The sequence below is a fragment of the Caenorhabditis briggsae genome, assembly GCF_000004555.2.
Source record: "Caenorhabditis briggsae complete genome, chrIV, whole genome shotgun sequence".
In the NCBI taxonomy this organism is placed as follows: Eukaryota; Metazoa; Nematoda; class Chromadorea; order Rhabditida; family Rhabditidae; genus Caenorhabditis; species Caenorhabditis briggsae.
In genome coordinates, this window is record NC_013487.2 from 1,190,380 (window position 1) to 1,214,561 (window position 24,182).

The window sequence follows — 24,182 nt, forward strand, 5'->3', positions numbered from 1 at the left end:
TTTTCTATATTCTGAAACAGAACGTATTCTATTGTTGTTTTCTTACTGTGTACCAGTAGAAATTTGAATTTTATGTAACTAGTTTTTTGAATTTGAAAAATTATGGAAAATAAGATTTCTAGAGAATTTGGATCTTCCAAAAAAGGCAACAAATGATGGACTCATTGAAACCAAATAGCAGTGAGCAATAGCAGTGACTTCAATAAACAATTTGAAACAGAGAAAATTGTTTAAAAACTGTTCGGAAACTTCCAGACCGCCGTATTTTCATTAAACTTCTACTACTTGCCTAGAATTTTCAGCTTTTAATGATTTTTTGAAATCAAAAATTCAGTCTTAATATCATAACAAAAAGTCTAACGGAAATTCAAATTTCAGAATGCACCAATTTTTAAGCTTTGAATTGTTCTATAAAATACGATTTCTAGACAATTTTAGATTTTTCTTAAAACCTCAAAGAGTCATGTGCCCATTAAAACCAAACCAGTCGGTTTACGGCCCTTTCGAGGCTGAACCTCCTGGCCTTCGGTTACAGTATCTGTAATCTTGGCTTCAAAAAGAGGCTTCGAAACTTTTATTGAGGGAATTTTTTTGTCTAAACTTGGAAAATAGGAAATTTAGAAATTCAGAGTTTTGTAAATTTCTTTTGTAATTCTGAGTGTCTGGAATTCTAGTTTTTGATGATTCTGATTTTCCAGGTTCTGAAAATATAGATATCGAAATATTCGGAAATTGAGAAATTGAGTTTAAACTTGGGGGGGGGGGGGAGGGGATTTTTTCAAAATAGACATTCAGGAGTTTTTTTGTTCTTTTCCGAATTTTCTATATTTCGGATTCCCGGATTTCTAGAATTCATTGATTTTTGAACTTTCAAAATCCTTATTTTCCGAATTTCCTATTTCCGAAATTCTAATTTTTTTCATTCATGGTTTCAGAAATTTGGAAAGTCAGAAATAAGGACATCCAGATATCCAAAAAATGAGACATTTTGAAGTTCGGGGGTTATTTTTCTGACTTTTGGAAATCCGATGTATCAAATTCAGAAGTTCGAGTTTGCTACTTCTCAACTTTCCGAAATTCTAATTTTTGAAGTTTTGGTGTTCAGAATTTCATATTATCAGCTTTACGGAAATTCGGGAGTTAAAAGATTAAGAGAGTCGGAACTCGGAAATCCAGAGCCGAAATTTCAGCAATTCGAAAACTCTGAAATTGTAAAAGTTAACTGTAAGTAAAATGTGAATTTTAAGAGCTTTTAAATTCCCAATATAATTTTTAGTTTCCGAATTGTTGAAGTCACTAATTTCAGAAGATCCAAATTTTATATATTTCGAATTTCAAACAGTTAACTTTTTGGAAGTTTCATGAATAGGGACCCTGAAATTAAGAGAAGAATTTCAGTAGTTGGGAAATTGAGAAAATAAGAAAATTCAAATTTAGAGTTCCGGAAATTTGAAAACTCAAAAATTCGCAAATTTCGAATATCTTAAATTTCTAAGAAAGGCAAATATGGATCTTATAAATTCGATAAATTAAGTTACCTTTGCCTTATATCATATTTTCAGAAGCTTCAAAATAGAACTAACTTTTCCTTCCTACTTGATACTGATCAAATCAGAAAAATGTGAAAACACCTTCCCGCAATCGAACCAATGAGAGAAAACATTATACACATTCTCTTTCACATCTAAAATCTTTTCAAAAATCAAAAAAAAAAGAAGTTCCCGCCTGCAGGACTCGAACCCGGGTCGCAAGGACAAAAACGTAGTGCGTTAGCCACTACACCACTGGTCACCACAGGAAACGTGATAGAGATGGCGTACACGTGTGTGTTGAATTTCCTCACCATCTCTCCCTCTTCCCTCCTCTCGCGCCCTCTCTGCACACCACGCTTTACTGTGGTGAAACCAAGGAACGTCTCCAGAAGATTTCAAAATCAAAATTTCGAAAATAGAAAGAGTCGGGCAAAAACTAATAAAAATTTTCGATTTGCCTGTCTAGGTTTCAGCTCAATCGGTTATCTTTGAATGGGTGAACCGACACGCTACATCCATCCGGACATACGGAATTTGGTGAATGTTATTAGTAATGATATCAGCCAATTTAAAACAGAGAAAATATTTTCAAAATTGTTCCAGTACTTCCATCACGTTTCTAACGGTGGTCTAGAATTTTCAGTTTTGGCGGAAATTCAAAAAAAAAAGAAATATTGAAAACTTATCCCTAAACTTTTACGGTTTTAGAGAAGTCATTAGTTTTGGAAAGAAAAAGTGTGTTCAATAATTTTGTGCTTTTAGTAAAAATATACGATTTTTTGTCCTGTTCCAATTCCTTACACCAACTGAAAGATCAGAGAGTCAGACTTTCATTTTGAATAATTTTGTACATTTTGTCAGTTGGTCATTTTCTTGCTATCTTTTCAGAGAACATTCCATTAACAAAGTTTCATATGCACAATTCATTATTTGATTAAATCTGTTTTAAAAGAAAAAAGAGGGAAAGATCAATGAATTGTCCTTGAAATCCTTCTTGTATCTCCAACTTTTTATTATTTTCAGTCTGAATTATCTCTCCATCATCGTCTGAATTGTCGGCAGGGATGGTAACCTTTTGACCGTTATCTTGAACTTCGTGAACTTCGCAAATTGATTTCAGTCTCGACTCCAACTGACCACACCGCATGAATTGTCTGATTGCAGTTCCAGGAGTTGACTCCAGCTCCAGAGCTCCAGCTCCAGAGCTCCAGCTCCAGAGCTCCAGCTCCAGAGCTTCAGCTCCAGAGCTCCAGCTCCAGAGCTCCAGCTCCAGAGCTCCAGCTCCAGAGCTCCAGCTCCAGAGCTCCAGCTCCAGAGCTCCAGCTCCAGAGCTCCAGCTCCAGAGCTCCAGCTCCAGAGCTCCAGCTCCAGAGCTCCAGCTCCAGAGCTCCAGCTCCAGAGCTCCAGTTCCAGAACTCCGGCTCCAGAACTCCGGCTCCAGAACTCCGGCTCCAGAGCTCCGGCTTCAGAGCTCCGGCTTCAGAGCTCCGGCTCCAGAGCTACAGCTCCAGAGCTCCTGGCTCTGGAGCTCCTGGCTCTGGAGCTCCTGGCTCTGGAGCTCCTGGCTCTGGAGCTCCTGGCTCTGGAGCTCCTGGCTCTGGAGCTCCTGGCTCTGGAGCTCCAGCTCCAGAGCTCCCCTCCCCTCTCTGGAGGCTAGAGAAAAGGAGAACTGATTCTTCCCTCCACTTCCCTCTTCTTTTATAGTAATCTGCCCGAGGTCAATGGGCCACCTGGGGTCGTCAAGTTTTTTACGTCGCTTTTTTGTTGGAGAATTTAAATTTTTTGAAAACTTCTCTTGCCACGTGGATTTCTTCAATCTAATTTTTTTTCACCACGTCTAAATACCACTTGAATTTTCAATTTTTTGAGTTATGAATTTTGAAAAAAAAAAAAAAAGTGAAATAAACTGTCAACTTTGAGCCAATTTATCTCGGTTCCTGTGAAAGATGTCCAAAAATTGTCAACTGATAAATTGTTCATCATAGTATCATTAAAATTTTCTCAGTTGAGCACATTTTGTTATCGTTTACAGGAACCGAGATATATGAGCCCAAAGTTGACAGTTTGTGGGACATCCTATTATAGTGATTACAATAGCTTTCACTGAACAAAAAAGAAAGTGATATGGGTCCAGAAGGTCCTTGAAATTCTAAATATCGAGAATTCTAAAATTTAAAAATTTCCCAATATTTTCTTTTTGAGATTTTCCGGATCTGTCTTCTGACACTTTGTCAAGATTGCTTTATTGAATCTCGATTTGATGTTTGGCCAATTTTGGACGTATAGCGGTTCGGCGTAGCGATCGCCAGCTTAGTAGCGATTCAGAAACGCTTTAATTTTAAACAAGTTGTTTTGAAACTCCTAGTAACTGCAATTTTCAGACGGAAATACGGATTTATAGGTCATTTTTCAAAGGGCGCCTAACCTTATTTTAATGAACAGGGTTTCAGTTTGCTTGAAACATTTGTTTTTTTAATGCTAAAAATTCTAGAGTTAAATAATTTTTGGTGTCTATTTTTGGTGTGTTGTAAATTAATTCGATATTCAGGTTATTTCAAAAGAATTGAAACTGATTTCAACGCTTAATGTCACCTGACAGCTGTCGTCCTCACCCTTATGTTTACCATCGGACGTCCACTGCATTTTTGCCCTTAAAATATGTCTGAGGCTTTGAAAACGACCATCAACGCAGGATCCACATTGATTCACCAAAAAGTGAATCAAAAATATAGTCTAAATTACTAAATTAACCATTTTTCATGATCTAAATATGTACATATTTTCTGAAAAAAAAGTTATTCCTATAAAATTTGGGACCTTACAACAAATTAAGGTTGAAAATTCAACAATTGGTGATTAATTGATAAGAGTATCAGTCAGAAAACTCTTATAAACAATTTGCAACAGAGAAAATATTTTCAACGTATCACCTTCATTAATAAAATGAAACGGCGAAAAAATTTGGGAATTTAGATTATTTGAATTCTATTTTCTTTTTAATTTTAAAGACTATATTTTTTTAGAAAATAGAGGACAAAATTAGTTCAAGAATTTTGAACAAATATAAATTTAGATGTCTTCATTGTCAGTTAAGTATTTCGAGTTTTCTTTCATATTCAGAAAAAATCGAAATTTCTTCAAAATACAATATTACTGTTTCGGTACATTGCTAACGTTTATTCATTTTTTCTGACAGCAATCCATTAGCTTAAGTGTGGATTTCATAGTTATCTGTGAATTTCGTTATTATTTCAACGTATTGCATTGATTTTCCGTTGTTTTTTTTAAGGATCTTACGAGAAAATCAATTTTAAGTTAGTGTAAAAAATTTAACTAGTCGAAATACATTAGCCTCTTTGGCTCTTTATGATTTAACGGGGGTTTAAAAAATTAACGGGTGGTTTTGAACTTTTGAAGGGGTTTTGGGAATTAACGGGGGTTTAAATATTAAACGGGGGTTTCCAGAAGGTGTCAGAGTCATGGTTGGGAAAGTCCCCATAATGTTCCAAAGTGCTACAGTTTCTTGTTTTTTCATTTCAGTTGATTTATTCTTTTCTGAAATCATTTTTTTTTCTTTTTTCGTTTCTAAAGTTTTATGGCCCTGTTCTAGAATTGCGGAACGAATGAAAATCACATAAAAAAATGGGTAGGAAAATTTTGACACTAGGAAACCTTCGTAGATTATAGGCTTAGGCTGAAACGCCATATTTCCTTCATCTAAGTCATCGGAAAATTGGCGGCAAGTTACATAACTCTGCTAGTTCTAACCTCGAATCCAAAATACAAATGTACCGCTTTCCCGGATCACTTGACTCGCCAACACCATTCAACCTCTCTAGGAGCAACTATTTGATCGCCCTTCCGTTTCTAAGCCTCATGTACCTGCTTCCAAGGTTAGATGATAGATAAAGTTTTTTTCGTTCCGTAATTCTAGAACAGTGCCATGAAACTTTAGAAACGAAGAAAGAAAAAAACGAGAAAATGATTTCAGAAAAGAATAAATCAACTGAAATGAGCAAAAAACAAGAAAGACAGAACAGTTTCCTTAGTAAGAAGTAGATTTTGGAAACTTCTAGAATGTCGTATTTTCGTCACTTTTCTAATGGTTTTTCTAATGGAGAGTTTTCGGTTTTGGCGGAAATTCAACAAAAAAAGAGGACATTTCCGCCTAAACTTTCTGTGTTTCAGAAAAGCTATTTGTTAGTAAAGGACTACTTGTTGAAATTATTCTTATCACATTTTGATGTTTCAACTTTATATTTAGATTTTTTATAGAAGTTCAAAGGTTTAACAAAATTTTAGTCGATTTTCTCATAAAATTCTAAACAATAAAACTGATTAAAACTAAACAAGATACAGGGAGCATGTAGATCGCGTTCAGACTAGATCAAAACACTTTAGGAATGTAGCGAAACTGTACTCTTTTTTTTTTGAAGGAATTGTGATTTTTCTGAAAATTTTAAAAGTTCGAAGGGCTCAACTGCAATTCGAAACACCAAGCTAAATTTTAAAAATATCAAATTATTTTTTTTTCAGTTGAAACTTCACATTTTGACGCAAGAGAAAATGTTGTCTGTTTTAGCAATTCTTTGAAAATTTGACCGAAACAGAACAGCTGATTCCACTTCCGTAGTATTTTAGAAGTGAAAAATTCGGAGAAAATAGTTCTGAAATCTTCCAGAAAGTACACAGATTCTAAAAACCCCAATTTTCCCAGTTTTTCAAAAATCCGGCTTCAGTTTATTTCCCAAATCTGAAAATATCAACAAAGTTTGATTCAAAGTTTATTATAAAATCAGAGAAGCACAAAAAACATCATATTTTTTAGCAAAATAGCAAGTTCAGTACAGTATGTATAACATAATTCGGGCAAGAGAGTATCCAATAAAGAATTCTTAAAGTTCAATTTAAGCAGCTGGACATCCTGGTCCACGTTCTCCCTCCTTGCACTTGCAATCCGCATCCTTCATTCTTCTATCAGTGATATCACGTCCTTCTGGTGTCTTTCCAATCACACACAGACATCCTTTTGGTCTTGGGAAACATCCTTCCTTCAATCCCTTGAACTTGTTCTTCAACTCATCAACAACGGCGGCGTAGTTGGCTTGAGCGCGCTCTCTGGAAATTTTGAAACTTTAAAAATTCGAAAGTAATTATGTGAATGGTTAAGAAGTTTGCTGTTTTTTGATTCTTAGGAAATTCGATCTTCTGCTTTTGATTTTGAAGTAGATAAGCCCGTGAGATTCTCAAATAACATCTATTGGGGATGTGCGTACAATTTAAACTCAATTATCTCAAGTCCAACTAAGTATATCAAAATATTTTCAACTGATATAATGTAGCTGACATCAGGGAAAAGATTTTATCAGTTGACAGATTTTTGATATCTCATATAGGAGCCGAGATAGTTGAGCTCAAAGTGTGTGTTGAGCTTGATTACGGTAAATAGCAGAAATCAATTTTTTTTTGCTGTTCCGTCTCCTCTAGTTTTGTTTAAGAAAAACCCCTGTTTCAGTAAAATCATAATTTTTCATTTTTGTTAGATACATGTTTTTCGGATGAGATCGTAAGTTTTTTGAAATTGTTTTCCGAAATCAAACTAGGGTTTAACCATTTGAACTCTAAACGCTCCTAAAAAAATCATGTCTAAAAAATTTTTGTTTGCTCAAAGGAAAACCTGACATGGTTTTAATAATAGCCTTTGTTACAATATTTACTCTTTCTCATTGAAACCCAAAAACACCAATTTGTTGGTTTTATACCTATCCAATTACTACTACTAACACTTTAAAAAATTTTCCAAATTTAAATCGAGCTCAGGAAACAGTAAATCGAAAAAAAATTTTGCGGTTTCGACAAGCTATCATAAGTTGATTCGGTTGTAATCTCAATATTCCTTGGCATTTTTCATAAGCTTAACGCGCATAACTATTTTTTTTTCAATTTTTAGTAGATGAGTTTTAAATGATGATTGTCTAGCTAATTTCGGGGCTTTCAAAAATTGTAACATACAGTAAGACTAACTCAAACCCTTAAAGGTAGGGCTATAAAAAATTATAATTAATTTTTCCACATTTTACAGTAGTTAGCTCATCAACTAATTGACAGATTTTTATACCCTTTGAACGTGAAAAAAAATGAACGTTTAGCATGGACAACAATACATCATGTTTGTGAAACAGTGAGAAATTGGTCAAATTCAAAATACGATAACCTTGTTTGAAAGCGAAAAACTCATGTTAACCTCAACCGAATTGGTTGATTGTTATACAATTTTGTGAAATTCTTACCCAAAGTTCATACATTGAACATTGAAGGAATGAAATAATACATAAAGTTGATGAAACAGTGTAAATATTAGTCAACTATACCTTTCTTTAAGGCGCATCACTCTTGATTTTTACACTGTTTTGAAGAAAAATTTAAGGGCTTTAAAATATTACTAAATGCCAAATAAAAAAGCAATGATAAACCTTACTGGATCTTTAAAATTCGAAACACTATGAACTAGTTTAAAGGCGCGTCACACATGTTAACCTCAATCGAGTTTTTATGATTTTTACACTGTTTAAAAACTCGGTTAAGGAAATTTCTATCTAATGAACAACCATTGAACGTTCGGGACACAAAACAATACATAAAGCTGGTAAAATAGTAAAAAGTTTGGTCAAATCCAAATAGTTTTAACCTATTTCAAAGGCGCATAACTTAATTCAATCTCAACTGAACCACTTTTTAATATAGTTTCAGAGAGGATTTTATATAGCTTCAAGATAATAATGAATATCCTACTCTCTATTCTCAGTTTGTTTCAAAAGCCAAATACAAATCTTATTCCAACCCTAAACCAAATTTAACACGCTAAAGCTCAGTTTAAAGGCGCATAACTCATGCTAACCTCAATCAGAACGTTTGATTGTTATACCGGTTTGAAGACAATTCTAGTGACTACTTTGAACATTTGAATCGGTTCAAAAAAAAACCCAAGACTAACCACACTGGATCCATTAATAAAGTTCACGAAACGAAAGTTGTGAATCATTCTGAACACTTTTTACGAAAATTGTAATCGAGTCCAGGAAACAGTAAATTATTAGAACGTTTCCAAAGTTTAAAGGCGCATAACTCATGTCAACCTAAACCACAAAAATTCATTGTTAAACCGTTTTGAAGACAATTTTTAGTGCTTCAAAATAAGACTTACCTCACTGGATCCCTAACATCATAGTTTGGCTGAGCTTGCTTCACATCCTTAACATTGGCTCTAGCAATATTGGCTGGTTGACGTTGAACAGTAGCTCCAACATCTCTCTTGACTCTAGCCTTACATTGTTCTGGATTGTTGTAAGCAGTCACCACTTCATTTCCATTGGCATCCTTCTCATTGCACTTGCATCCTCCCGATGGTTTTGGGAAGCAATTCTCCTTGAATCCACCGAACTTCTCCTTAATCTCCTCGTTCAACTCCTTCTTGTGCTCAGCGGTCACTGACTCAACGCTCTTCTTGCATTCGGCATCAGTACTGTACTCGGCAACCTCTTTACCATGCCCAAGATCCACGTTGCACTTGCATCCTCCAGATGGTTTTGGGAAGCAGTTGTCCTTGAAGTCACCGTATTTTTGTTGGATTTCTGCATTGACTGCCTTCTTGTTCTCAGCTGTTGCCATCTCGACAGACTTCTTACATTGGTCAACGCTGTCGTACTCGCGGATTTGGATTTCATCATTGCCTTCCTTAACATCGCAGGAGCATCCACCGGATGGGATGATCTTGCAGTTGTCGCGGAGGACAAGAGTTGGTCCTGCAGCGTCACGGCGGACCGCGGCCTGAAATTTAATTTATTGCATTTGCGCTCTACTGTTAACATGCTTGGATTCAAAACTTCGGAATTCGAAGTCACTAGAGTGGTGTTATGTTGCTACTAAGTAAGGGATCGTAGTGTGCCCGCGAAGTAACCAATTCTATCGTTTTATTCGAGAACAAAAAATTTTTATGGTTTATGGAAAACAGTAAAGTATTAGAATTTATGTTTTTGATTTTCATAAATTTTCAGGTATTTTATGGACAAACTCTAACCAAGTGCTATTAAAAAATTTATTGAAACGAAAAATTTAACAAAAACGTTAAGTTTTGCTGATTTTCCAAAAAAAAAAAACATTTCGGGAAGATTTTCTGGAAAAAAAAACCAGCACCAAGCGATCAATATTTTGAAGATAACATTCTTAAATTCACTTTCTTATTTAACCAGAAAAGTTAATTTTTCCTTATCATTCAACTTTTACGGTTCAAATTTTGGGAATTTACATCAAACTTTTAAAATAATTTCATTAAAATCAGCTAGCAAGAACAATCTAATTCCACTAATTTTTCCGAAAATTTTTTTGAATTTCTGAGATTTATGTAACTGAAAATTCGATTTTTTTTTAATTGGACAAATGAAACGACAAATAATCTGCACAAATTTTTTTGAATTAGTCGTATTTGTGAAACTGGGAATTTCGAAAAAATGGCATTCATCGAAAAAAAATTCTGCATCATTTTGAGATCATAATCATAACGAAAAATGTATTTTTTTAAATCCTGTATCTGATTTTCCGATTTTCTATAATTAACTTTTTATCATCATTTATCATTTCTATTGACTCTTTTTCTTCTAAAAATACTCCCTAATCCGTTTCTCAAACTTTCCGCCTCTAATTTTTTTTACTTCCGAAAAAAATCTACTCCCCGTTCTTCTTATTTTTTCGAATCTCTCAAGTCTTGAAGAAAACAACAACTGTTCTTTATCACCTCTTCCTCTTATCAGTATTTATCTTTTCAGTTGAAAAAAGAGAAAAAAACGGATGAATGACGGAAAAGAAGAGGCGAAATTGTTACACTCTTATAATTTATTAACCCGTATTTTCTTTCTTTTTTATCTCAAATTTTCGAAAAAAATTGGGGAGAAGGAAAAGAAGATTCTCGATTCTTTATGAGAAAATCAACAAAAATCAAGAAAAAATACGTGAGAAATGGGAAGTTTTGAGGGATTTGAAGTAGAAAAAGTTTTTGGCTAAAAATTTCAGTTTTTTTCGAAAATCGAGTTTGCTGAAAAATGGAAAGTTTAGAATTCCAAAGTATCATATCTACTATTTCATCCTATAAAAACTGTAATTTTACAAATTTTCTGAAACTGTAATTTTTTTATTTTCTGTTATTCATCGGATTCTCGAAAACAATAAAAAATAGCCGAGAATTTTCAAAAAATTGAAAAATATAAAAATATTTCTAAAAGATCAAAAAATCCCATTTGCATCAAAAATACAATAAAACTTGCGTTTTCACTAACTTTTTGGAACTGAAATAATTTTTTAAATTTGAAACTTCCAATTTTTTCAAATCTAATTTTCATAAGCTCTAATCTTTTCCAATTTTCATTCAGTCTATTTGTTGAAATGGTTTAATCATCGGAATTGTTTCAAATTTGGATTTAAAATGATAAAAATGTAATGAAACAGAATTTATGAAATTTATAGTAAACGGCGCTATACTTCCACTTTGAGCTCAATTATCTCGGTTCCTATGAGAGCTATCAAAATTTTGTCAACTGATAAATAATTTATCATATTATCACCAACATTTTCTGCGTTGACACATTCTTAATATCTTTTATAGGAACCGAGATAATTGAGCTCAAAGTACGGAATGTGTATAAGAGAATAATATTAAAAGTTTGTATTCTACCAGCCAAATTACCAATTTCCTAAAACAGATTTTATACTTTAAACTTTTAAAAAACCAACCTGAGAAAGTGCGAAAATCGCAGCGAGTACCACAAAAGAACACCTCATTTTTAGTTGTCCTTCAAAAGGAAAAAAAGATTGAGTCTCTTTTCTTCTCTTTTTTGTTGACAAGTGGAGACTAGCTACCGACTGACGGGCCGTTTTATACACTTTCGCTTTTTCTCTAACACTCTCTCACTTTTCTATTGTTCTTTCTTCTGTGGGCGGAGCTTGAAGAAGGAGTTTGTTATTTTGATATCCTTGGGAGAGAGAGAGAGAGAGAGAGAGAGAGAGAGAGAGAGAGAGAGAGAGAGAAAAGTCAGTAGAACCATTTGTAAACTCATTATGAAATTTGAGAAGATACAAATGCTTCCGGGGGGCCATATGATTTTTCAAAAACGATGAGTCACTTTTTTCAAAATGACCTATAAACAAATCCATTATCACAAAGTGATCAATTGGAAATGAGTCATAGGCTTTTTGTTTATTTTTTGGGATTTTTTTCCAACGAAGTAGTTTTGGCTAATTGAAATTTCAAAAATTCAATTAAAATTTACAAAATCATTGTTACAGCAACGGAGACAACATAATTGCTTTATTTGATTTCTTTACTTTTTTTTTGAGTATCTGAAACATTGAAAATAATTGAAAATTGTCACATTTTTTCAAAATCGTTCACTTGTGGACAATTGAAAAAATTAATGTAATTGCCCGCGGTATGTCCGGGGTATCAGGTTCCTGTGATAAAATAGAAGAAAATCAACAAGAAATGTAACAAAATCGGTTTATTATGAACAAGTTAGAAAGAAACAACAAATAAAAGCTTAGAATTCAAGCAAACTCAGTTAAAATCCTTAAAGGTGGGGGGACAGGAGATTTTTCGTAGGATTTTTGTAGCTAGGGTATGCATTCTACCGTGACGGTCCCATTATGCCAACTTTGACCAAATATATCTAGGTTCCTGGAAAAGATATAAAAATTGAGTAAACTGAATAAATGTTTCTGATATTACGATAAACATTTCATCAGTTAAACGTTTCTTGATATCACAAACAGAAAACAAGATAATGAGGTCCAAAGGAACGATCTTTTAAAGGAGCTTCACAAATTTCAAAAGTGAAAATTCGAGTGTTGTTTAAACGTGATGAAAAAAAGTGAAATTTCAATTCGGAAAAATCACGCGATAGATATCCCATTAACCTCGTGGAGATGTGGAGATTACTATAAAAGAAAAGAGAAGTGGAGGGAAGAATCAGTTCTCGCTTTCCCTGGGCTCCAGAGAAGGGAGCCGGGGGGAGGGATCTTGGACAGGAGCCTGGGACCTGGAGCCCGGGTCCTGGAGCCCGGATTTTGGAGCCTGGGTCCTGGAGCCCGAGTCCTGGAGCCCGGGTTCTGGAGCCCGGGTTCTGGAGCCCGGATTTTGGAGCCCGGGTTCTGGAGCCCGGGTCCTGGAGCCCGGGTTCTAGAGCCCGGGTTCTGGAGCCCAGGTTCTGGAGCCCGGGTTCTGGAGCCCGGGTTCTGGAGCCCGGGTTCTGGAGCCCGGGTCCTGGAGCCCGGGTCCTGGAGCCCGGGTCCGAACAGTTAGGCTTCTAGATGCTAACTGTTTTCATCCTGTGTCTGTAGGAGCTGGACCTCAACCTAGAACTCGAGCTGGAGCTGGAGCTGGAATCAGAAGCTAGGAGCATGTCATGAAGGCGGAACTGGACCAGGAACAAAATGAAGTGCTGGTGGAGAATCTAGAAACGAACGTCGTGTTTTAAAGAAATGTGCTGTCTGCAATGAAATGACCTACGACAAGCCAGATCATTTGGAGCGCTTCAGATGTTCAGATTGAAAATATGAAGAAAATATTTGTTGATCTTACTGTTTCATTTATTGCCTAAATCTTTGAAAAATGGGGAACCGCTTGCTGCGTATTCTTTGTGATTTGCTAAGAGAAATAAACAATATGATAGACTGATAAAATGTATTTCGTATTTTTTTTTGTACGATGCTGGAAAATCAGTGAATTTCGAAAATTTTAATGTTCTCCGATTTTTCAAGTTTGTCTAAAAATATGGTAATCCGAATTTTGAATTTATGAACTTTTAGAATTTGTGAATTTCAAAATTTCCGAACTTCTCCAATTTTCGAATTTCTGAATTTCCTAATGTTATAATTTTGTTACTGTTTCAATTTCCTGATTTATATGATCTTTAAAATTAAATTTTTATTGAATAATATAACCAAAGTTTATATTTTATTCCGTTTGATCAACAAAAAAAATAATAGGACAGACAGAAAATCCTTATTCTGACTCAAAGAAAAAGGAAACAATAGAACCTTAACAAAGATTATCTTGCTCTTTTGTGTTTAAAGCAATTGCTCAGCTTAGTGACCTCATAGAAAATTTGTGTCTTAAAAAATTCTTATATAAGGTAAGACATAAAGTTTGAGCAGTCACAAAAAATCACAAAAAATCACCAATAATTTTTTTCGTTTTCTCAAATAAATTAGCCTAATTAGCCTAACTACCCCTAATTATGTCTTCCAATGGTACTTATCTTTTCTGGATATCTGTCACTCACTTCGTCCCAAAACTAGGTTTTGTGCTCACCACATTTTTTGGCTCTGTTCTCCTTTTTCTCAATTTTTTTGGAGCACAAAAAAATTTTGGAAGTTATAAATACCTTATCAGTGCGTTCACTCTACTTGGCATGGTTTTTGCCACAGTGGAGATTATGGTTTATCCGGTGAGAGGAATGGCGGGAAATTTGAATTTTCGAATAGAAAATTCCAGAACGTTCATAACTACAAAGCTGGCTTATTATTCTTCAGTTTTGAGGAGTCTTGGGGTTTACATGGACCATATTCCAGGAATTTTCCATTGGGTACGTCTGAATTTTTTTTTCAAAAAATTAAATATCAATAGTTTTCAGCCGGCTACACATTTTTCCATTCAGCAACTATGGCATTGTTATCAGTGCATTTCATATACAGGTATTGGGCGGTTTTTGAGTGAGTTTTGGGAACAATTGGAGAAATTGTTTCAAAATGTTTTTTTTTTTCAAAAATTCTGACTCCGTGTTTTTTCTATATTCATACTTGTACTTTCCGTCCGTAAACACTCTAATAGAACGCCACCCGGACTGTCCACTTTGAACTTATATATCTCACTTGTTTTGAAAGATATCAAAAAGATGTCAACTAATAAAAAGTTTACCATGATATCAGCATGATTTTATCAGTTAACCACTTTTTGATATCTCTCACTGAAAATGAGATACATGGACTCAAGTTTGACAATTCGGATAGCGTTCTATTAGAGTGTTTACGGTATATAACTTGTGATAAACACATTTTTAACATTTGAAAATTAATAAGTTAGAACAGAAAAAATTGAGTTTTTCTGAATATCAAAATTTCAGCTCTCAATTCTTTTTTCATCATTTTCAATTTTCAAAATGAATTCAAGAATAATTTTAAAGAATTCCTAATCTTTCGAAAAAAAAATTTATCATAAACTCTTGAAGAAAAAATTTGAATATAACAACTACAGTGTTCAAGGACTAAAGTATCGTAATTTCGAAAATCAAAACAAAACCATGAAACTGTGATTTTTCAATTTTTTTTTCAAAAATAAGTTTTTTGTTTCGTTATTTTGAGAAATTTTAACTTTCCTTCAAAAAGTGTTCCCATTCGCATCAATCTTGGAATTTTGCAACACTACAAACTGTGGATATTCGAAAGTGAACATATGAAAATTTCAGCATTTTTCAGTAATCAAAAAATTCTCAAAAAGTCTTTGTATTCAAAAATTGCAATGTTAAAAGTTCTATGTCAAATTCGAATCAAGAAGAACTGACAAATGTTAGAATCCAAAAACTAACACAAAAAATATGAAACTGTGAAAAATAATTTTTTCAGTTTTTTTCGAAAAAAAAAATTTCCTGTTCCACTATTTCAAGAAATTTGAATTACCTCCCGAAAAAATGGTTATCACATAAACACATAGATTTTCAAGCTCTAAAATTCCGGATGTCCCAAAGAATCGTTTCTTAAATTTTTTCAAATTTTTCCAGCACCAACAAACTCTCCTATTTCAAAGGTCCCCAATGCCTTATCTGGTTTGCCTATTGCACATTTTTTGGACTACAGTACGCCCTGGGAACTTATTTCACACTACAAAGAGATTCAATTTCTGACGAATACCTCCGAGAAGACGTCCTTCTTCGTTATAACGTAAATTTGACTGAAATTCCAGCCATGACGATTTTAGCCTACGATCCGACGGATGGATCGATTCGGTGGAGGAACATTTTTGGAATTTTAAATATTTGTGCAATTTGCAATTTTCAATACGGAATTATGATTTATTGCGGATGGGCGATGCATGCAAAAATGGAGGATAAGATTAAGAACTTTTCGGAGACTTTGAGAAAACATCATAAGCAATTTTTTAAGACCCTAGTCTTGCAGGTAAGGTGTTTTTCGTGGAAATTAGAAATTCACAAAGACAATACCAAAATATGGAAGATCTTAGAATTCATTGGTAGATGGAAATCATGAAACAGAAAAAAAATTCCAGATCACCGCCCCTACCATAATCCTATTCATTCCAATTACAATTATAATTTTTCTTCCATTATTCAATTTAGATGTTATCAGTGTTCCATCTGGAGTTATGCTTTGCAGTTTCACATTATATCCAGCTTCAGACTCTTTGATTGTCATGTACGTCGTCTCGGAGTATAGAAATACTGCTAAACGTAAGTTGTTTCTTGTTTTTGAAAATCTTGGAGGATATGTAACACACGAGTATCCGCGAAAAATTGTGTTCAGTTAGAAATGGAAATTCTGAAACTTTAATTATTTGAAACTTGAAAAAATCTCTACCAAGGTTATACCGAGGTTCCCAACGTAACTTTAAAAACTGATATTTTGGAATTTGAACGACAGCGAATTTCAAAACTTTTTAAAACATTATTTTTTGACTTCCGAATCGTAGTTTTAAATTTAAAAAAAATTAAACGATCTTTGGAAAACGGGAAAAATTACCTTAGCATCTGCAAGAAAATGTGTTCCGTTTAAATGAGAATTCTGAAACTTTTTCTGAAAAAAATTTCTGAAAAACGAAATTTTGAAATTTCTAAAAATTAATAATTCTTCGAATTATTGAAATTGGAGTTTTCCGAGTAATTTCTTAGGGATTTTCGCTATCAATTTTGTAATTTTTCTGGTAATTTTCAAAATTAGAGAAACATCAAAAACATTCTGGGTGGTATCTGTTTTTCCAGATGTCCATTGCGAGTATTTTCAGATCTCATTTTTCAAATTTTCAGTCAACTCAATCCGATGGTCTCATTATTTTCCAAACTTCACGAAATCTTTTTTTCGAAGTTTTGAAACATCCCAAATTTTTTTTTCAAATTTCTATTCATCCAGATGTCCACTTTTGACCATACTTGTAAAATTCCGGGCCGGGCCCGGGCCGGGCCTGAGGAAATTTTCAAGGCCCGGGCCCGGCCCGGAAGGCCCGGTGTCAAAAATTCTGTATTTTTGAGCCAAATTTTGAGCTCTCAATATAATTTTTTTCCATTTTTTTTTTCGTATTTCGGATTGTTTGTCTGTCTGATCAAATAAGATCGAAAAACTCGAAAAAAAATTTTTGGTCGAAAAAAATCACATAAGGGTCCCCTTATGTGTTTTTTTGAAAATTTCAAAACTAGTGAAATGACGGGCCCGCCGGGCCGGGCCTCAAAAATTCCGGAAAAAGCCCGGCCCGGCCCGTTACAAGTATGCTTTTGACTTTTTTCAGGTCTAATCAGAAAAGGCCTCAAAATCCAGAATTCTCAACAAACGTCTTCAAAAGTTTACGCCACTACGGTGAATCCAACTTCCACTGCTCCTTTAAATGGATGATTAAATTTTGCAGTTTTTTTAATAATCTTTTTTTTTGTTTCAACACTATTTCAAATATTTCTGAAATTTTTAATAGTTGTTTATTTTGATCTTTGATTGTGAGAACATAAAGTTTCACAGAATGTCTCTTTTTTCCAGATGTTTCTAACTAAACATCTGTTTTAAATTTTTCTAGAAAAATTCGTTAAAATAAATTCTTCAAAAAATAAATAAACTAACATACGTATTTTAGTTTAGTGAATTCCAGATGGTTGAAGCTATAAGCAAGAAATGTTTGTTTTGGAAACAATGATTTGACAGGAAAAATAGAAGGGTAATATTTTGTCAACGCTTAGTGTCTGAAAGAAACTATTGTATTTTTTGAGAGTTTGATGGAACGGAAAACTTTTGTTGTTGTTATTTTTGGATTGAAATGTCGATTTTAACAGTGAAAAAAAAACAAAAATTGAAAAACTTGAAACAATTCTAATCCTATCCTCGTTGTCAACGGACAATAATGTTAATTTCACAAGCCAAAAGAAATTAAAACAGAAAAAATACAACATTTGGGAAAATCAGATACTATTAGAACTGACCCATTTTTCAGAGATTTCGAAGGAATCAGAAACAGAAAAAAATATTTCACCAAAATTTCAAAAAACGGAAAATTGATAGAGCTTCATTTTTGTAGTTGAACCTTTTTTTTGAAAAAATTCAAAAAATCGAAATAATGTGTTTTTCAAAGTGGTACATGTCTCATTTCAGGGCAAATTTTTGCATTTTCAGCGATTTCCAAGGATATACATATAGTGGAATGTGTAACCACTGACCACTGTACACCGTTACGTAAACATATGGACTTACTCTAGTAATGTTGATTTTGCTAGAAGGCAAAATATACTGGATCAGTGAAATATTTGGAAAAATATTTTTTGCAAACCGGTGAGGAAGTTTAAGACTGGTTCATAAAGTAGACTTTGTAGAGATTCAAGCGAGGGGGTCAGAAAGCTCGCCCCAGCTAACTCGTAGGCCAGACGAAATTAATTAATTCAAAATGACACGTGGATTTCACGTGGTTATTTCTAATGTTTTTTTAACGATACAAAAGACTATGAATTCGTTTTTTTTTTCGGTGAATACTGCTCCATTTATGTTGCTGTTCTCCCTTGATTGCCCGAGCAAGGGCAAGGCAATATATGAACATTTATTCAGATTCATGACAAATAACAAGAGAGACAACAATTATTATTACACCCAATTGATCCATCCGACTTCTCACGATGATCCATCCGACTTCTCATGGGGACAGCTCGTGTCGTTGTTGTCTTCGCAGTCAGATGCTGGTTTCTGGTTCATCTGAAAATAGAACGAATTATTGAATAACCTCTAATAAACAATTAATAATTATGGAAGAACCTCAATGCATTTAATATCACCTAAGGACATGACATCCGAAATATATTTGAGATAGTATTCCTACAAATTCCATCCATCGTAGTAATTAATCTTCAAAATATTGAAAAACTAAATTTTTGCAGAATCTGTGTTGGGAGCATTTGCGACGATTCGCAGGAGATTTGAATATGACACCAAAATGTCATGTCTTATTGGACACTTCATGCCCTGTGCTCGTAGGTTCGGAACACTGGGTCGAATGAGTGAACAATCAATCGAATCGTTTCACGCCCTTTTCAATCGTCTTCAAGATCGATTCAAGACAGTGCGAAACGACATGACTAGGTACACTCACTGTTTCCGAGTCCTATTGTTTTTCAATCATGTTTTTATGAATTCGTAATGTTTTTCGATAAATTTCAATAAAATCGAAGCTTACTCACATGTTTTATGCTCCTTTAACTTCTTCTTGATGCGGAGATCGTTCGAGTGTCCGCACTTCTCCTTTCTGCAGTTGCTGGCATGCGGTGGGAGACGACCGTAGCACTTTCTACAGATCTGCTTGTCGCAGTTGTACATCTGGACAAGCTGACGGAGCGACGGATCGATGATTCTCTCACGAAGATGGAGAACCAAGACGGAGCTTGATCGTCGGCTCGTGGTTTGTAGAGAAACTGTTGTCAATTCCCTGTGTCTATGCACAGGCTTGCCAACCCGAAAGTAATCTGAGGACCCCTGTGGCTCAGCCCACTTCGCTTGCTCCTCAGAAAGCTCTTTTATTACATGATTTTCCCGTTATTTCCTTCCTTTTCCGCAATCACTTCAAAACCCTTATTCAAATTCCCTCTGTCCGCAGAGGGGCACACACGCACCCTGTGTCTCTCTCACACACACGCTCTCTCACACTACACACGCTATAGGGGCACACGCGCCCCCTCCTCCATCAGACTCTTGCGTCACCGCTCGAGTCAGTCTGATGAAGTTGTTGTGTTGTTGCTGTTCGTCCTATTATTCAGACCGCTATATTCACTAATTACTGCTATTCCACCGAATTGCACGTCCGCTTCTCGAGGATTCTATCACCGACGCCATCGTGTCTCGTCCGCTTCGCGGCAATCCAGGTATTTTCCTCTCCAAGCTTAGTGATATAGTTGTTAGTGTGAAGACGTGTGTTGTTGTATAGAGATTAGGGGAACTGAACAAGGACAGAATCTCTAGGGTTTTTCGTCCGGTTTTTCATCCCTATTGATCCGCTATCCAACGTCATCACGCCTTCCGGACCGCTCCATTTATTGCCGATAATTATCTATATTTCATTAATTATTTACGCGCAATAAATGGGTCAATGAGTTACAACTGTTTTACTTGTCACACAGCTTATCGGCCCTCTTTCGTCCCACTTCAAGCGCTACATACACATTAGGATTCTCTTGTTATTATTGTTACAGGCCGCTTTACTTTGATTATTCAGAGTAATCTATTCTGCAGAAGGTTTCACGGGAGGATCCAACACCCCCACCAGGTGACATCCTCTTCAGAAACGTCTGAATCATCTTCGTTGAACACCGTCACCGGGAACCTCTGTAAAGAACATGTTTCCACAAAACTGCGATTTTCAGCAAAACATTCACTTGAATTCGGGCCACATATCCTTTCTGCAGATCTACTTGTCGCAGTTGTACTTCTGGGCAAGCTGACGGAGCGATGTCTCGAGCCTAGAAAATCAAAAAAATATTGGAACATTACATACTTCAGTCACTCACCTCAAAAAAATCGAGTTTCATTCCGTTCGCTCACTTGACTCATCACTGCACGAGCCCGTTGCATTGGACTTTTCACCTTAATAAATCATTTGAAACTTTTTTCAACTAATTTTCACTGAAAAAAAAAGGGGAAAAAACGAGAAATAACGAGCGAAAACGAAAGAAAACATCGAAAAAATATTGAAAAAATATTCGTATTCTCGGCCTAATGAATTAAAGTATGATTGTCAGCCAACGAACTCTCAGCAGCCAATTGAGAACTTTTGAAAAATTTACTGGGGCGCGCTTTCTGACCCCCTCGAATGAGTCCAAGTGAGCCCATATGTATATCTCGGTTCCAGTGAAAGTTATCAGAAAATGGTCACCTGAAAAAATGTTCTTTCATGTTTTTTTGATATCCTTCACAGGAACCAAGCTAAACTGGCTCAAAGGGTTCATTCTATTAGAGTGCGTAGCTCTGGTTTTGGTCCAAAGGAGAGACTCGTGCTCCTTTTTGACGAATTAAAAATTTAGAAATTCAGGGAATTCGAATCTTTTAAGAACATCATTCAAAAATTGAAAACTTCCCAGTAGATAATTCTTTTTCCTTCACTTGCTGTGATGACGTGTAGTCGTTCAAATGTTCTTATAGTGTCCATAGCAAAACCAAAGATTGTCTTTCTTCACCTTGTCCCATTTATTTCTTCTTCTGAAGAGCCTCTACAGTATACCATCATTAGAGGTGTATCCCGTCTGCACATTCCTCGTTCTACCACCGGCATTCGATGTTCTCTCTAGTGGTGGTATGGATCGATCGGGTCTAGTCTTGGCTAGGCTGGAATGGTTTAGACCTGTCTAGAACATTCTGGATCGATCTATACCCCACTAATAGTGCCCTTTCCCCTTCATGGAACCCCGATTGGGATTCTTTTTTTTTGATTTTCCTGAAAAATTTTCTCTCTATTTGTCTACTACGATATTATCTATCCCCATTCCTCGATGTGCTGACTATACCGGACCTATGGATGAATTTTGTAAAGAAATGGGTTGACTCAACAAGAAAAGGAAGATTTGTGCTCAAAATAACCCAATATGATTCGTAAGTTAACTTTTTAACCCATGAAATTGAGCAGGTTTTGAGAAAGAAAATTTCAGGTACTGCGATTACGGATCTCGAAGAAAAATTACGAAAACAGGACTCCCGGCGTAATGCGGAGAACAGTTTACCTTCATTCAATGGCTACTCTCACGACAAGAAATGACATTGGAAAAACTTCGAGCTGGACAAGGATTACATCGATAAAGACTTATCAGTTGGCATCGACAACACAACCATGGTTAAGCGATCGAGAACTCAACACGAAGCTGAAAGAGAAGAAATGTTCCGGTAGCTGAATGCAAAGCAGCGAAAGCACTAGAGTTGAATCAGAAGAATTCCGGATCAAGATCGATGTTTGTGGATGGACCTGGAAGAACGGGGAAAACGCTTTGCTACAAAACAATTTACCACAAGCTGTAAGGACGCGGACAAAACTTCATCTGTGTTTCACACACTGGAATTGCCACCTGCCTTCTCTTCGACGGATGCACATCTCATCGAAAGTTCTCGATTCCATTGGAAGTGCGCGACATGATGATTTTTGGTATCATCCCTGAATCTGCAGAAGGAATAAGCCTTGCCAATATCCATTGCATTATTTGGGATGAAATTTGCATGTCGGACAAAAGAGTCGTGGATTCCGTCAATTTGCTACTTCAAGAACTCAAGAAAAACACATTGCCATTTGGAGGAGTACTCGTGATCATGGGATGAGATTGGAGACAAATTTTTCCAATTGTCGCAGGAGTCAAATGATACGGTGTCACGAGATACGCCTTGAAAAACAGCTGCCTTTGGCCAGATATCGAGAAATTCAAGTTGACGGAGAAAAAGAGAGCAGAATCGGACCACGCTTATGCTAAAAGAATCTGCTTTTTTTTGTTTTTCTCAGTTTCAGTTAATGAATAAAATATATGTAAGCACTTAAAAAAATGGATAACAATTGATGATCTTAACAACAAACCACATCAAGTTTCATTTAGTAAAAACAATATTAAGTTCCTCTAATTGTAAGTTTTCGATCCAAAATGTCAATTTTCATTGGTTTCCCACTGTTCCGGTCCTGGATGTTCGGGATTGGGCTTTTCTGGTGAAATATTTCGCTTCATAATATTAGCGAGAGACTACATAAAATTTTGTCCAACATAGTAATCGTTCGAACAATTTTGAGAAATCTGAAGCAGAAAAATCTTTAAACTAGGGTTCTAAAACAAAGAATTAGTACTAAAATTGTTTTTGGAACATAAAAACAATCTGAAACAGGAAAAAGTTGTGAACTTCGAAAACGACGGTACTGGACAGAATTATACGATTTTTTTCCCGTGGAAAATTGTCGATTTCGCAGTCCTGAAAAATGTTGAGAAATTCAGAACATGCTTCACAAAAACAGAGCTTCTTTTTTGTAGTTGGTCACTTTTTAAAAAAATTCAACAAATCGAAATAACTTGTTTCAAACAGAGAGATGCCTTATTTCAGTGCTAATTTTGGCATTTTCAGCAGTTTTGAAGGAAATATGTAAACACCAATCACTATGCACCGTTACGCGGAAATACGTCAACAAGTAATTTCGGACTGTCAATTTTGCTAGAAATCTAAATCGAAAACTAATATTAAGAGTTTGGTCATTTCATTATTGATAAGTAAAAATGTTTCCAATTCTAAATATTTTGGAACGGTAACATTATGAAACATTGTTTTCCTTTTCTCAATTTCATTAAGTTTGTGAATTTGCTGTTTTTTCTCAGTTTTCGTGTATGGATTGAACTAAAAATCTTTAAAAAAGAGAACAACTTTTTCTTGTCTCCTAGCACCCCGTCGGGTCTACCGTTTTTTTGACATTCGATGTAAACGCGCTCTGCTGTTTCAAAATTTCCATATTTTCTAATGACAATTTTTTGAACAATCTTCTGTGCGACCACGAATCTTTTTTTTTAAACCACGAATCTTTGAAAAGTTTGCAAACGCGCTCTAGCGCACCACCAAACAAAACTTTCAAAAAACTAACCATAAACCAAAACAATCAAAAACACGGCATACGATCCGACCTCCATGAACGAGCTAGCCGTCAGCTTGATCTTTCCATCCGATTTCTCGTGTCCAGATGCCAGAAGTGCTTGTGTGAATGAGACACCTTGTTTTGGTGCCGGATTCTTCTTCTTATCGTGTTCATACTCCTCGCTGACCATTGAATGATCGAATGCGGCCGGCGCGTGCTCGGCCGCGGCCACCGGTTGCGGTGGATTTGCCCAGCGATCGCCGGCAGCGTCGTAGTTCATAGCGTTAGTCAAGTTGAAGGGGACCTGGATGAATTTTACTGTTTCGAAAATATTGTTTAGTTTTTTCATTTGTGTTTACAGTGTTAACATTTGAAAAAAGTAAGAGGACATTTAAATTTACCGACACATGAGAGCTCAAATATCTTAATTCCTAGAAGAGATATAAAAATTCTATCGACTACAAAAATATAGGAAATTTTGAGTTAAACATTTTATAAGTTGACAAATATTTGATATCTCTCATGGCAATTGAGATAATTGAGCTCAAAAAGGAAGCGTTTTTAGATAATTCAGGCTAATTTTTACAGTTTCTACAACTTGGTTTAGTTTGGCTATAAGCTAGAAGAATAATTTGAATAAGAGTTCAAGTTAATTAGTTTAATCAAACCGAATCATTATAAATAACTTAATTTCAAGGCCTGTATATGAACATTCACTTCAAAAAATCTGAAAAAAAGTAGCATGACTAAAACAGAGAAAAAATATTTTGAAGTTG

General features: G+C 35.2%; 6 protein-coding genes across 6 annotated transcripts; 3 read left to right on the forward strand and 3 right to left on the reverse strand.

Moving 5' to 3' along the window:
• Positions 1–2,596: 2,596 nt before the first annotated feature.
• CBG13731 lies at positions 2,597–3,236 on the forward strand (the record flags this gene model as incomplete). Its single annotated transcript, XM_002632444.1, has 2 exons — positions 2,597–2,599; positions 2,697–3,236. 2 exons carry the CDS (start codon positions 2,597–2,599, stop codon positions 3,234–3,236), a joined length of 543 nt encoding a protein of 180 aa, XP_002632490.1.
• On the reverse strand, positions 3,032–4,175 carry CBG26230 (the record flags this gene model as incomplete). Its single annotated transcript, XM_045244805.1, has 2 exons — positions 3,032–3,045; positions 4,145–4,175. The coding sequence occupies 2 exons, from the start codon at positions 4,173–4,175 to the stop codon at positions 3,032–3,034; spliced, it is 45 nt and encodes a 14-aa protein (XP_045099426.1).
• Positions 4,176–6,439: 2,264 nt separating this feature from the next.
• On the reverse strand, positions 6,440–11,363 carry Cbr-ccg-1 (the record flags this gene model as incomplete). Its single annotated transcript, XM_045244806.1, has 3 exons — positions 6,440–6,650; positions 8,737–9,359; positions 11,316–11,363. 3 exons carry the CDS (start codon positions 11,361–11,363, stop codon positions 6,440–6,442), a joined length of 882 nt encoding a protein of 293 aa, XP_045095243.1.
• Positions 11,364–13,816: 2,453 nt separating this feature from the next.
• Positions 13,817–17,195, forward strand: CBG13733 (the record flags this gene model as incomplete). Its single annotated transcript, XM_002632446.1, has 6 exons — positions 13,817–14,026; positions 14,074–14,164; positions 14,213–14,291; positions 15,356–15,752; positions 15,862–16,042; positions 17,092–17,195. 6 exons carry the CDS (start codon positions 13,817–13,819, stop codon positions 17,193–17,195), a joined length of 1,062 nt encoding a protein of 353 aa, XP_002632492.1.
• Positions 17,196–18,228: 1,033 nt separating this feature from the next.
• CBG13734 lies at positions 18,229–18,972 on the forward strand (the record flags this gene model as incomplete). The annotated part of the gene is made up of 2 exons (XM_002632447.1): positions 18,229–18,517; positions 18,713–18,972. 2 exons carry the CDS (start codon positions 18,229–18,231, stop codon positions 18,970–18,972), a joined length of 549 nt encoding a protein of 182 aa, XP_002632493.1.
• A 2,764-nt stretch (positions 18,973–21,736) lies between these two features.
• Positions 21,737–23,461, reverse strand: CBG26231 (the record flags this gene model as incomplete). Its single annotated transcript, XM_045244807.1, has 2 exons — positions 21,737–21,777; positions 23,416–23,461. 2 exons carry the CDS (start codon positions 23,459–23,461, stop codon positions 21,737–21,739), a joined length of 87 nt encoding a protein of 28 aa, XP_045099427.1.
• Between the last annotated feature and the right edge of the window lie 721 nt (positions 23,462–24,182).